This window comes from Oratosquilla oratoria, chromosome 31, assembly GCF_046742065.1.
Source record: "Oratosquilla oratoria isolate Oo_2021 chromosome 31, ASM4674206v1, whole genome shotgun sequence".
Taxonomy (NCBI): Eukaryota; Metazoa; Arthropoda; class Malacostraca; order Stomatopoda; family Squillidae; genus Oratosquilla; species Oratosquilla oratoria.
Window position 1 is genome coordinate 18,848,129 of NC_134807.1, and position 15,536 is coordinate 18,863,664.

Sequence of the window (15,536 nt, forward strand, 5' to 3'; positions counted from 1 at the left end):
TTACAATGAAAGTAAATTTAAAATATCTACTGCATCATAAATAATCTGATGCTCACTCTTACCTTAAGGCATTCCATAAAGGTGGAGGTGGGAAGCAGCGATCACAAGCCAAGAGCCAGGTTTCAAACAGAACACTCAAAACACGCTCACACAACTGCTCACCAGCATCATCTATGTTTGGATGGCAATGATTAATTAATTTCTGTTTGCTATGAACTTCACAATATATCTACAAATGACTATCAACAAAGGGTTATATGATTATATTATCTACTCAAAGGAAACTATGCACACTTATGTTTCAAGACATAAGACACATATGAATAAAAAGTTTACCATTTCCACATGTAAACATCTCCTACATTCTCCAATATATTAAGTACATTTGTGTCTGCAGGTGTGTATATGCAGTGTGTTTGCAGGTGTATTTACCGAGTTGCAATATACAGGAGGGACCACTCCCTAACCCCTCTCCATCCTCTGCCCCCTCCCTTCCTTGCATCACAGTATCATCTATACACAGCCATTCTCCACTCACCCCTATCTCCTACCTCCTCCCTTCCTTGCTCAACAGGCACTCCCCTCTTGCTCAACGCCTCTCTCGCCCCATCCATCCATCTCATCGTCAGTCATCCCCTCAAGTTCACTCCCTCCACCTCTACCTTCTACACCTCTTTCACTAATCTTTCTTCATTTATTCTTTCCATGTGTCTAAACCATCCCAATATTCTCTTATGAGCCCTATCTGCCATTTCCTCTTCCATCCCTATTCTCCTCCTCACCTCCTCATTGCTCACTCTATCCAACCTTGTAACCCCTACTGTACTTCTCAGACATTTCATCTCAAACACTTTAAATTCTTCCTCTCTTAAATTCCAAGTCTCTAACCCTTACACTGCTGTCAGCACAATCACTCTTCATGTAATCTCCTCTTTACATCCATTCCCAAATGCCTATTTTTCGTGACACTTTTTAATCCTCCAAGGCATTTATTTGATCATCTCAAGTCTACACTTTACCTCCTCTCTCTCTCTCTTGCCACATACGACCCAAAATATCTCAAACTATCCACTTCCTCCAGCCTCTCTCCTTTAAGACTTACTTCCAGCTCCCTGCTATCCTCTCCCCTTCTACATCTCATCACCTTACATTTACCTTCAACTTTCTTCTATCGCATACCTTCCCAAAATCCGTCATTAACTCCTTTAGTCCCTCCTCTGACCCTGCCACAAGGGCAGTGTTGTCAACAAACAACAACTGGCTCACCCCCACTTTTCTCCATTTTCTTTAACCATCTCCAGTCTTCTGCCCATTTCCCTTGCCTTTACCTCCCGTACTACTCCATCTATGTACACATTGACCAGCCAATAATTAAAAAAAATTCTGGTGTTGTCGGCTTGATACTTCTTTTGGAGAAATGCTTGTTGATGTGTTGCATTGCCGTTTTAGTGATGCCACTTTCCCCTGTGTTGCACCAACTGCTTCATGGGGGGGGGGGGGGGTAGATTTAATTTTGACTTTTTCATGGTTTTTATAGTTCTTCACATTTTGTAATTATAAGTTTTTACATCTACTTTGTTGGTTAGTTTTCCCAGTTTTATTTCTGTTGTTTATTAGGTTTGTGAAATTTATATTTAATTGTTGTTCTTTTTCTTGTTTTGTTAGATTAAATTTTTTTTAATTTAATCATTTCTCTTTATGGTAGCTATCTCATATGTGTAGCTGGGGTTGATGTGTCACAATCTACCCTTTACAAATTTATACAACTGTTTAGGTTCATTTTTATATTTATCAATAATTGTTGAATGGGCTGTTTAAGACAGACCACCAATCTTAATACTTCAACATTCCCAGACATTGATATAGCAAAAGGATCCCTCTCACGTGAAGTGGGTACTATACTGGTGCACTTGCATTCAGGACATCAGAACAGTGCCAACTAGATAGGATTGGCCACAGATACAACCACTGCACAGAAGACAGCATCTCATTCTATGATCCCCCACACTAAAACTCCCTAAACAACAACACTTCTTCCCTGAGTGACTTTGGGGCTGCCCAGAGCCCATTGCAGGAGGCTATGGGTCTCCTGCAAAAGATAAAGGGCAACAGACTGACTGATTATCAATAATCCCCTTTTCAATTTTTTTTTCTCCTAATTCTTCTTTTTATTCCTGATACTCTTGTATTATGTTGGTGTCTATGAGGTACACTTTCAAGTGACAGCAATGACATGGTGGACAGAAGAAGGATTCATGTCCCCCAACACCCTAGAAGATTCAGTCACCAATCCACTATCCACATCAATTCATCTGAAATTGCAACCCCAAGGAACCAGTATTTGGTCTATAAAACAGGAACACTATAATTTGTTTCCATCCTATATTATTTTAGTTTATTTATCTGTCTTACTATTACTAGTTTTCTCTGCTAGAGAAAGCACCTCACCAGTACTTGCATGCTAGCAACATGAAAATAAACCTAGGCCCTTATATGTCATAAATGTACAAGATCTTTCACATATGCACACACATCTTTCCACCTCAATAATTACCACCCTTAGGTCCACTATGAATGCATATACACATTCTTCTTGTGGGTGGAAGCAAAGAGACTGGCAACAAAAGGGGCTTACCTAATATCATTGCAGGGTTGGGGGAATAATGGAGTCTCAGATGTGGAAAGAGTGAAGAGTGAAATAAAAAGAAAATCAGAAGTAGAATGAATTAGATGAAACAATCCAGGCTGACAATATAAACTAATTTAGAGCAAAGTTTGATAAAAGGAGAGATAGAGATGAGACCCCATGACCATAACTCCAGTCCAGTACACTGTATCACTGTTAATTATATAGACTAAAAAAAAAAAACAATACACAGCAATGGACCTGCTGTCTGCACACACCTGAACCCTAAGCCAAAAAACACCCCAACACAAGACATGCTACAAACATGAAGTCACAAACACACAGAGCTGCAAGCTTTCCTTTGCAAACACCATGAATACCTTAGCTGCACATTGTGATGAAGTTGAGCATGTCTTCAAAGAAAACATGAGAGAAAAATCAATCAACCCATCTGTTGTCTGATCTCTTGCAGGAGACTCATGGCTCCCAAGTAACCAGTGATGGCCTCCAGACAGGCCTATATGTCACTCAAGGAAAAAATATTGTGTTGTCATCTGAGGACAATGTATAGCATGAAATATTCAGTGTCCTCTGTGTGATGGTTGTTTCTAAGGAAGTTTGATTCTCTGGCCAGAGCAGTTTTAGAGCAGGGTGAGGTCTTGAATGCTAATGCAGTTCTTATTTATTTTGGGAGGGATTCTTATGTGGGACAGATATTGTAGGGGGGGGGAGTTCAGTATAGGATGAGGTTTTCAATGTATTCTATGTGGTGAGTGCGTCTTGAGCCATTTTAATCTACAGCCAAGCTGATTCTGTGTTGGTACTTCTTTAGTGCTGGGTGTTGACCTGAACGTAGTCATACCAATGGATTATTGCCTTTGGGGGAGTAATATCTTGGGGAGTATGGTATAATACTGTGTTCAGGGGTCTGTCTTGGAGTGTCTACTTTGTGATCTGGGTGCATTTTTCTGTTTGGACACATTCTGGGGTATTGGTGTGAGGTTGTATGATGTATTTGCATTTGTGTTGTGTGATGCTGGAGTTGATTTTTCTGTTGTGTCTCACTGATCATATTTATTTGATTTCAAGCTTTCTTAAAATTGAAATCACTTTATGAGATTGTTTCTTCATTGCAGAAGGAAGCATTGTAGAAGCCATTTTAAAGGCTTAGAAACCAAAAACAGTTTACCATAAGTGCACCACACTTACAGGAGTTGTTGCTCATAACAGACTTATTTTCACCATTATTACCATCTCACCCATGAGTATGGTACCTCGCCTTATGGGAGGAATAAAATATGTTGATGTCGCAGCAGCAAGATGGCTGACAATTTAGGTGCCCTTTGTTACATTTTGGGCAAAATACCAAGAGGTTGGAAATCTCTCAGAATGGGACTATTTCATAAAAGTGCTTGAATCTATTCTGTTTTGGTGCTGTACAATAACACATGTGCCTAATCACACAATCATCTCTTACATAACACTTCTTGTTCACTTCCACTCAATTATTTTCACCTCTACTTCTTAAAATGTGTACAGAGGAAGAAAGTAACTTCTGCTGATAGACCAGCCAACATAGGAGTTGGCAGAATTCTTTTCCTTGCTAACTAAAGCTCTTGTAAAAAAAAAAAAACTAACTAACTAAAGCTCTTGCTACTTAAAACTACTTAAAAAAAAAACAAAAAAAAAAATCCTTCAAATATTTTGTGTGAACCTACATGATGACCCCAATGACTATCATCCTAGTAAGCTATTAGAGATCATGATTTTTTCAAAAAAAAAATTTTTAAATGTACCCCAGTATACGTTCCCTTTTTTCTCTTCCTTTTTGCTTTTCGGAGATCTATTTTTTCTATTATATTTATTCTCAATACAAAACTGCTACAGATAAATGATAAAAGCACTATTCAATTTCTAAAATAATATATGACACTTGCCTTCCTGTTATCATTGTTTACTACCTCCATCACCCCAAGCACCTACGTCTATGTATTTGTGTAGAAAGTACACGCAGAGGGAGGAATGTTTCCACACCTTCAGGGAGATAATAGTACCACTCTTGGTTCACCTACAGTATATTCAACAGTCTTTTCCCTATATTGAAATTTCTATGTATGCATTTTATACATTTTAACAGTATTTGTTTATATTATTTTTTTTACATAAATCATACATGCTAGTCTTGGGCAGGTGTTATATCAAAGATCTGATGCAAATACATTTGAAGTCTGAGATATGTGTTAATCCAAACATTTTTAATCATTCATATCACAAAGACTGACATATGCCCATGTTGACTTACAACTGGTTGGTCAAAAGTAACCTGGTTGTAAAATGACTACTAACTTTATTGTTTGATTCTCCTATTATCATGTTTCAGTTTAACATCATGAAACTCCCTTTAATCAGGAGGCAAGGATGGTACCCCTTACTTTGTATTGTGGAATTTAATGAACTATGCCCTTGGTCCAACTCGCTGGCAGGAGGGTTCGAACTGCCATCACCTCAACCTCTGCTGCAAGTACTGATGCTCTAACCTGCTCAGCCAGTGAGCATCCTCCTATTATCATACCTCCTTTTAAATGTATGTATGGTCTCAAGTTACATACATACATACATATACCAAGGCTTTTTCTCCCTTACAAGGGGGGTAGCCAAAAAGAAAAAGGCATAAAATCATTCCCACCCATTCCATCCCTGAATACACTCCACACCCCTCCACCCTCCCTCTTATCTTAGCACCTCCTGAATGACGGGTCATCCCTGCACCTTGTCCACTGCCCTATACTATTCTAGGAGTTTACATTAGGATATGGAAAACTTTATTTTTTTCATCCTTTAGACATATGGTCTTATGTATATGCTAAATGTGAGTACATAAGTATGTACTTGTGTATATGTATGTGTCTTCTACAAGAGAAAATAAAACTGCATAAGAACATCACATGAAATGCATACAAGTGTTAGTTTAACATAAAACAGCACAGCATACCACTCTGAATTATGCTTATTAAAGCAAGCACCATGAAATATCAAGGAAGCAGGTGAATATAAGAGCAACAATATGCAAGCTCCTGAAGGAGTTGTCTGTAAGAGAAACTCCAAACATGCACAAGCAAGTATGTCCCCGACCACCAACCTTACCTTTGACTAAGGAACCATCCAGGAAGGCAAAAACAGGGAAGGAAGAAACCATTTTGATTAATAGACCCAATTCATCAGGCATGCATGACAAAACATGATCATTGGTCTAATTAGTCAGAACTATTAGTAAAAATTTACTTAAGTCATTTATACAGTTTTCAATGTCACCAACCCACATGCACATAAAAGAGTAAGTAATTCATGTACAATACTAAACTTGCATTAATTCAGGCAACTGTTCATCCTAATTAATGCAGTCACTAATGCATCTTGCATCAGTTGTCCAGTTATGATTTAAATCAAGTAATTTCTATTTTATCATTCAGTCTACTTCTTATCAATAACAAATATGTACACAGTTACTCTTAATTTATGTGAGGGTTATGTTCTTGTAGACCACATATAATAAAGAAATAGCATAACATTGAACATAACAATACTATATGGAATTACAGTACATCCTATTCCCATTAAAAAGTAAATAAATGAAAAAATAATAAAAATAAATAAATAAATACATAAATAAAAAATTATCCTTCCCACCTTAACACATTGTGAATGAAGAGCAATTTCTGACCTCACTGTTTAAGTCAAAGACAATGCAGCAAGACACAGCACTTCCGCACCAGAGGTTATATTCCATATGTGTACCAAAATATCCTGACTCACTCTCCTCACTTCCTTCCAAAATACATTTTTATTGTTTTCAAATTTCTCTGTCAAACACCTACCCATTTTATATCTGCCCTCCTCTTTGCTTTCCTCACCTTGCATTTTTCTTCTCTTCCATTATTGTACTTCTTATATATCTCCTTTGATCCACCTTGCAACCAATCCTCATACACTCACTTCTCTTCCATTACAACCTTCATCTCTTCATTCTATCATTTGCTACCTCTCCTGTTGTTCCCTCTTATCTTTCACATCATACATACCATCTTGGCAGCTTTATAAATCACACAAAATAAATGTAGTAAAAACAAACAAATCAAACACAAGGATTGCCATGTAAGTGAAGTGGCCTTCCTGTGGATGTGCTGTGTCTTGCTGCACTGCTTCTGACCTGGGCAGTGGGAAAGAGACAGGAATGACTCATCCATGAGGAGCTAAGATGAGGAGGGGGGGAATGGAAGTGGAATTGGTGGAAGTGAGTGCATGCTTTTGACTTGGCTTTAGAGGAAAGAAGCCCTTGATATATAGATGGATAAAAATCAAACAAATACATATACACAGACTAAAGGCATTGGGTGCCAAAACAAGTGCTGTGAACTGATTTCTGGCCTTTCTCTAAAATAAACAAACTATGATGCACAGCCTCATTTGGTAAATATGCATCTGTTGTGAACATTGTTTGCACACAATGTTCCCATGCCATGCACAACACCAATGTTCTCCTGCCTCATCCACATGACCTACAGTCCCTCAGTTGATGCATTTGCCTCATGATGAGAGTGCCACCAGCAACATTATAAGTTTTTGACAAAATTTGCCATTTCTATGCAGTCATAAATAATGGTCACAAAAATGAATTAAATAATTATTGCCTAAAGTTTTACTAACTGGAAAAACAATGCCCCACAGTGGCAAACCAAGGCAAATACCAACCCCTCATCCATCCAATACCTATTTGCTTCCCTTTTATCTTGGCTCCACATGAATTAAGGGTTATTCCTGTTCCCTGCCCACTGCTCAGGTCAGAATAATGCAATAAGACACAGCACCTCCACATGAGGGCCCAACAGCCAATGCTGGTTTATCTCCAATGCTTTATTACATGGCAGCCTCCCCCCAGCATCTACTCCAGATTCTATAGAGCAGACAAGAAGGCACATCAATTTACCATCCATTCACAATCACACCTATCTCTTGCCCTCTCCCTTCCCTATCCAAGACCTCCTTCATCCATACATCCATCCATCCTGTTTTCTGTCTTCTAATCAGGTTTATTCCCTCCATCTCTGCCTTCTGCACCCATTTTTGCAAGTCTTTCTCTCTCTTCATTCATTCTTTCCATGTGCTCATACCATCTTAGTTTTCTTTCATCAACCCTATCTGCCAGCTCTATTTCCACCCCAACTCTTCACCTCACCTCTTCATTTCTCATTCTATCCTATCCACTAAGAGTAAACAACGTTGATAACAAAATTACTGATCATGTGGTCATAGAAACTATTGATGTAATATCTACTACTGGACATCTAGTCATCTCTATCTCACAAGCACAACCAACAGAATGGAAAAACAAATCAACAGCATAATACTTAAACATCTACAAAAATCTACCACCCATACCACACAAAACATCCTCACAGAAACATATTCATGTCCAGATAGAGATCAAGCCTTTCAAGAAAGACCACCAAACTCAATACTACAACAACAATCCCCAGATATAAGTCCCACAGAGAAAACCCTCCCACACCAAACAAAAATCATGCTAGCATGATTGGACTCTGGACACATTCTATCACTAAGACAACACAGAATAGTCCTGACTACAGATTCAAACTGCCCCATATGTAACCACACTGGCAATACACAGACAACACAATACATCTTCTCTAAGTGATTTATGGTCCTGAACAGAGGCTGTGGGTCTTCTGTAAGAGACCTGGGGCAATGGACTGATTGACGTCTAGTAATGAAGTCCTCCGGTCTGGCCACTGTCTGGTGCAGCAGTGTTTTCAATAACTGAAATCCATTACTATGAAGTCCATTATACTGAGCATCTACTATTTACATCCAATAATAACAAAAGCTCATAATATCACAATAAACCTGTGATGCCAACTACAAATATCTACCAATCTCTAAATCTTAATCACAATCTACTTAAAGGTATTCCTACACTATCATTCCATAGATTAATACCGAATAAAAAAAATAGAAAACAAGTATGTGTACTTTAAGATAAAAAAATTCTAACACTACATAGACTACAAGGTATACATAAAGTTAATCATACATTTCTGTTAATAATGCTTAAGATATAGGAATCTAGAAAACAAGTACATGATACTAATTTCTATGTTAATAACTAAAATCATGATTGTTCTAATACAAATAAGCCAAGCTATAACAATCCACATTGAGGAAACCCAAACATTTCTTACCCTTAACAGTAGGAGGAGAAAGTAGAGCTGTGTTGATATGAAGCAAAAAATGTAGCAGAGTTTGCCAGGTCTCCTCACTCAGCATGCAGGAGTTCTGAGCAATATTCTGCAAGGTCCTTAGTACTCGATGGCACAGCACTGCTTGACGATTGATCACGTCAGGACCTGCACAGAATGACAAACCCAAAAAATGGAAACACAAGCTCCAGCATCTTTATTATTTCTGTACAAAATAAGAAAAATACAGTATCAACATTCACATTAATCCTAACATTTGTAAGTCATTACCTAGTGCCATTTTTTTCCCCCAAAGGCATCTATCCCTTTACAAGGGGAGTGAAAACCATATACTATAACTCATTTAAGTAATGAAATGTTCATATCTTAAGAGGTAACACCAAAACTATTATGTATGCATAGATGATTTCAAAACAATTCATGCAAACCCAAATATTTAGATCTGTGTCTACCCAAGAGATTGTATGCTAATAGTTCTTGCTTTCACATCCAGTGATCAAGAGATGGTGCTTGTACACCTGTAAGCTTAGATTGCTATATATCCCATGCTGAAACAATCCATAAATTTAAATCTGAATATGAAAATTGAAAAATAAGGCTATAGCCCAAGTTAGAACTATATATGAATTTGAAGACAGGTATGAAAATTGGAGAACAAGAGGAAGGACCCCATAAGGTTTACTTCTTTCCTGAATACTATCATTAGATAAATACAATAAATAAAACTTATATGAAACAGTTTAATATGCATCCAAGAACTTACCTTCTACCCCTCTCGGTACAAACAAATAATAGAAATGGCTAATAATGATGCGGGCATAATGGTTTGGATCTTGACGAATTGGCTGAGGTACACTGATCTTTGCATTAGGCAAAAGTGAAGTTAGCCACTCACAATAGACAATCACACAATCACGAATGATATCGATTTCTGATAATGGAAAACTTAATCCATATCCAAGAGCCTGCAATACAAATAAAATCAAATCAATTCAAATCAATCTTTTATCATACTTAACACATATTCAGAGAAGTAAATTATTATATCTATACTCATTGGTGGCAGGTAGAACATGGATTTTGCTAGTATGATTCATATTCAATACAAGGAGGGCAAAATATCCTTGTCAGTTTTATATATATATATATATATATATATATATATATATATATATATATATATATATATACACACATATATACACACATATATATATATATGTGTGTGTGTGTGTATTTACCTAGTTGTATTTTACGGGAAGGGGAGCTATGCTCGTGGGGTCCCGTCTTCATATCTCATTTTATCTAAACTATTTTTAAATTCATGTATTGTTTTTGCACACACCACTTTCTCATCTAACTTGTTCCAACTGTCTATTACTCTGTGAGGAAAGCTGTTCTTTTTCAAATCTCTTCTATAGCTGTCTTTTTTTATTTTCTTTCCGTGTCCTCTTGTATTTCTGTCATCCCATTTTATCAGATTCTCTCTATCAGTAATTTCTATGCCTTTCATGATTCTGTAAATAGCTATCAAATCTCCTCTCTCTCTTCTTTGCTCTAGTGTCTGTAGTTCAAGTTTTTGTAGTCTCTCTTCATATGATAGTTTTGAGAGTGTTGGTGCCAATTTTGTAATTGCTCTTTGTATTCTTTCAAGTTTTTTTATACATTTTTTTGTACTTGGTGACCATATCGTTGCTGCATATTCCAATCTTGGTCTTATCAGGGTGGTTAGGATTTTCCTCACCATTTCTTCATCCAGGTATGTAAATGCAACTTTGATTGTTCTTATTAAATTATAAGTTTCTCCAAAAATCTTATTTATATGCTTCTCAGGTGACATATTATTCATAACAATGATTCCCAAGTCCTTCTCATTTTCTACTTTTTTTATTCCTTCTTCTCCCAAATTATATGATCCTGTTATTCTGTTTTTGCTTTTTCCAAATTCCATTATACTACACTTTTTTGTATTGAACTCCATCTCCCACTTCCTACTCCATTCCTATACTTTATATAGATCTCTCTGTAGTGATTCACAATCTTCTTCTGTTTTCACTCTTTTCAGTAGTTTTGCATCATCTGCAAAGAAGCTCATATAGCTTTCTATTCCTTCATCCATATCATTAATATATATAGCAAACATTATTGGGGCCAGAACTGTTCCCTGCGGAACACCGCTTATTACTTCATCCCATTTTGAGTGCTGGTTTCTTATCACTACTCTCATTTTTCTTTCTTGCAAAAAGTCCTCCATCCAATTTAGTAGCTTGCCCTGTATTCCTCCTTCAGTTTCTAATTTCTTAAGCAACTTCTTATGTGGTACTTTGTCAAAAGCTTTCTTTAGATCTAAAAATACACAGTCCGCCCATCCATCTCTTTCCTGTATTATATCTATTAGTCTTGAATAGAAACATATTAAATTGGTGATGCATGATCGTCCTTGTCTGAATCCAAATTGCCTTGGATTTAACACTTTGTTTTTTTCTAAATATTTTACCCATCTACTTTTGATAATTCTTTCACAAAGTTTTGCTATTGTACTTGTTAGAGAGACTGGTCTATAGTTGGTAGGTTCTTCTTTATTTCCTCCTTTGTATATAGGTACTATGTTTGCTTTTTTCCAATCTTCTGGAACTTTTCCTTCTTTCAAGGAACTATTTAGTATGCTATGTATTTTGTCTGCCAGTTCATTCCTGCATTCTTTTAGTATCCAGTTTGCTATTTCATCTGGTCCATGCGATTTTCTGACATCAAGATTACTCAAGTGTGTTAATATTTCATTCTTTGTTACTTTTATTTCTTCCATAGGGGGGACTTTCTCTTTCCATTCGTTCTCTTCAAGTTGTATGTTCTCCCTTGTAAACACTGATTTAAAATGTTTGTTCATAATTTCCGCCATTTCCATTTCCTCAGTGTATTCAACTCCCTCCTGTCTTAATTTCTCCAAGTCTTGTTTGTTTTTCAGTTTATTGTTTACAAATCTGTAGAATAGTTTCGGTTGATCTTTACACTTTTCTATGATATCTTTTTCATATTTTCTCTTTTCTTCTCTGCACATTTGTACATATTCATTTCTATAGCAGGTATATATATTCCATTTTTCAGGTCTTCTGTCTTTTTTCCATCTGGTCCAGGCTTTGTCTCTTTTGTCTTTTAACTCCCTACATCTTTTGTTGTACCAGCATTTTACATATTCTTTTTCTTGTTTTTGTCTTGGGACATACTTTTCCACTCCTTTTTTGTAAATTTTTGTCAAAATATTCCATTTCTCTTCCACTGATGTTTCTTCTTTGTATATTTCTTCCCAGTTTTCTTGTTGGAAGAATTCTCTTATTTTATCAAAGTTTGTTTTTTCATACATCATTCTTCCTTTTCTATATTGCTCATTTCTTTTCATATATTTTTCTTCATTAAGTTCCAGTTCAATCAATATATGGTCACTTTTACCTATTGGTGTTTTATATTCAATCTTGTCCACTATTCTAGTTTCAGATGTAATTATTAAGTCTAGTCTCGATGGTTTTTCTTCATTTCTATACCTAGTGTTCTCCTGTATCCATTGTGTCATTGAATGGTCAGTAATCATCTCAAGTAGAGCATTTCCCCATGAGTCATCACCACTCTTTACTGTCATTTCTTCCCAGCAGATTTCTTTGCAATTAATGTCGCCCATCATAACTATTCTTCCTCCGTCTTCCATTATTTTATTTAATGCTATCTTTGTGTCCTCTAACATACTTTTATGTTCACTCTCCTCCCATGAGGCTGTTTTCGGAGGCACATAATTGATCACAAATTTTCTGCTCTTCTTATCTCGGTCTTCCACTTCTATCATAATCATCTCTACTGTATTCTTTCCATATATGACACCCCTCACGTTTATATCCTTCTTAGTCAGGAACATAACTCCACCCCCTTGTTTTTTCTCTCTGTTTCTAATCCAACAATTGTATGCATCATGTCCTACACTGTTGGGTGGTAGTGGGCCTTTTAATTTTGTTTCTACAATTCCCATTATGTCCGGTTCTTTTTCCTTCAAATAATCATTCAGTTCATTCAATCCTGTTATTAATCCATCTATATTTGTGTAAGACGCTCTTAGTTTTCTGCCACTTCCATTGTGTTCTCTGTTTCCCTTATGTTTTTCTTTTGTATGTCGAACTGCTTTATTTTCATGTTCACTACTCTCCAATAGAATCTCTCTTTCTCTGACTCCGTTCTTTCCTCGTTTTTTGCCTTAGCTTCAAGTCTTTTCTGCTTTTCTGCCTCTCTTTCCTCCTTATTCATTTCTCTTTTTATCCATACCTTTTTATATTGATCACTTGTTGTTAGTTTCCCTGTTTTGGATAGAATTTTCTCTGCCGTTGTTTGTGACCTGAATTTAATCTTAATTGGTCTGGTCTTATCTGTACTATATTTTCCGAGTCTGAATTTTTCCTCAATTTCCTTCATAATTTCTGGTTCATCTTCCTGGACTAATTTTAATAAACTGCTTACTCTTTCATTTTCCTCATTGATTCTTGAGGTTCTATCTGGGTTATGTTTCTCTTCCATTCCTAATATAATTATACATTTCTTTTTGTCAGCTAATTCTCTTACTATATTCTCCTTCTGTCTCATCACTTTAATAACTGAGTCTTCATTATCTTTCAATTGCTGTTTGACTATGTCAGTGAATGAAACCTTATTCCCTTCTTGGGTTGTTCTCCAATTTTTAGCTTCTGTAGCTATTTTCTCTCTGTTTTCATTACTATTCTTCTTCAATTTCTCATTCTCCTCCTTTACATTTCTTAATTGTCTTTTTAGGCCCTCTATTTCATCAGTTAAGTTTCTGTTTGCCTTCTCTAGTTCTTCCAACCTTTCAACTCTCTGGAAAATGGAGTCAACATTACCTAACCTACGTTCCAAGTCCTCGATCACCTTATCAACTCTCTCCTCTAGTCTTATCAGTCGGGGGGGTTTGTGTCCCCCCCACCCTCTTTAAATCCCTGGAACATATTCTCGTCACTTTCTACTGTATTGCTCCTCTCTATACTTCTAATCTTTACATTTTTATTAGCCATTTCGTCGTCACTGAGTTGGTCCGGTGGTCGTTTCATGTTGACCTTACGCTTGTCTGCTTGGGCCAAGTCCTCCACTTCCTCATTTCCTTCCATTTCCCCAGCAATCCCTCCCCTTCTCCTCTTTTCCTACTTACCCACTGCCCCACGAGCAATTTCCCCCCCACCCTGTAAGTACAAAAAGGCACTTCTCTTTGCGTTGGGATCCACAATCGGCACTTTTCTTCAGAACGTTCTTCAAGCCGTCCGTTCGTTGAAAGTGTGTGTGTGTGTGTATGTTCAAATTACCAAATTTCAAATAACAAAATATAATTTTTTCCCCTACCTTTATGTAGTTTAGTTAGAATAATGAGTATGTATATATCTATTTATATTTTATATACCAAGGGCTTCTTTCCCCTCATAAGGGAGGTAGCCAAGTCAAAGGCTCACACCCACTCCCATCCACCACCCTTATTTCCCTGTCATCTTAGCTCTGTGTCACATTCTTCATAAATACAGTGAGACCTTTCATTAACAGATGTTAATTAGCTGTGTTTGCGGTGTTTTTGCTGTGTTTTCGGTGTTTTTGGTGCTGTTGTTTAGTGCGTGCAATCACTATGCCACCCAAAAACCACTCCAAAACACCGAAAACACAGCGAAAACACCGCAAACGCAACTAATTAACGTCCGTTAATGAGAGGTCTCACTGTACCTATAAACATACAAATTCAAATATATGTGATAAGTGCTTTAACACAGCCATCCCTCCTCATAAAGGAGAAATGTATGTATACACACACACACATATACCAACAGCATTTCCCCCCTTACAAGAGAGGTATCCAAAAACAAAGGCATAAAATCCACTCCCACCCATTCTATCCCCACATACTCTACTCCCTCCCTCATAACTTGGCTCCTCCTGGATGACAGGTCATCCCTGCATCTTACCCACTGCCCTGGGTCAGAAGTAATGCAAGACACAGCACATCCACAGCAAGACCATTTCATTTAATTGGTGACCCCCCCCTCTCTGTCCCCTCATACAGAAAAAGAGAAGACGGGGAGAAATCCCTTTGGGCTGCATCAAAATATCATTTACACATACTCCCCCATCCCCTACCCACTCCCTTCCATGTATCATAGTATCAACTATACACAACCATTCTCCACTCACCCCTATCTTCTGTCTTCTCCCTTCTTTCCTCAACAGACACCCCCCTCTTTCCCAATGCCCCTTTTACCCCATCCATCCATCTCATCCTTGGTTGCCCCCTTCATGTTCCACATTTCTTTTACTAATCTTTCTTTACTCCTTTCCATGTGTCCAAACCCTCCCAATACACTTTCATCAACCTCTATCTCCCAACTACCTGGCTACCACTGCTCTCCTCCTCACCTCCTCATTTCTCACTCTATCCAACCTAGTAAACCCTATCATACTTTTCAGGCTTTTCATCTCAAACACATTTAAACTCCTCCTCTCTTATGTTTCATGTTTCTGCCCCATACAGTGCTGTCACCACAATCACTCCTTCATACAATCTCCTCTTAGCATCTGTTCCTAAATGTCCATTTCCCATTATACTTTTT

At 37.2% G+C, this 15,536-nt stretch overlaps 1 protein-coding gene across 5 annotated transcripts in view; it reads right to left on the reverse strand.

Annotated features, from left to right (window-relative positions):
- LOC143041468 (ral GTPase-activating protein subunit beta) overlaps positions 1-15,536 on the reverse strand; it is a 73,546-nt gene that overhangs the window by 44,409 nt on the left and 13,601 nt on the right. For 4 of the 5 annotated variants that reach the window (XM_076213370.1, XM_076213368.1, XM_076213367.1 and 1 more), the window contains exons 4-6: positions 9,665-9,866; positions 8,884-9,048; positions 63-171 (exon numbers count right to left, since the gene is read on the reverse strand). In XM_076213370.1, the coding sequence (XP_076069485.1) occupies positions 63-171; positions 8,884-9,048; positions 9,665-9,866 (476 nt within the window). Of the gene's footprint in view, positions 1-62; positions 172-5,770; positions 5,959-8,883; positions 9,049-9,664; positions 9,867-15,536 lie in introns of those variants that run through there. The other variant, XM_076213371.1, reaches the window with a different exon arrangement.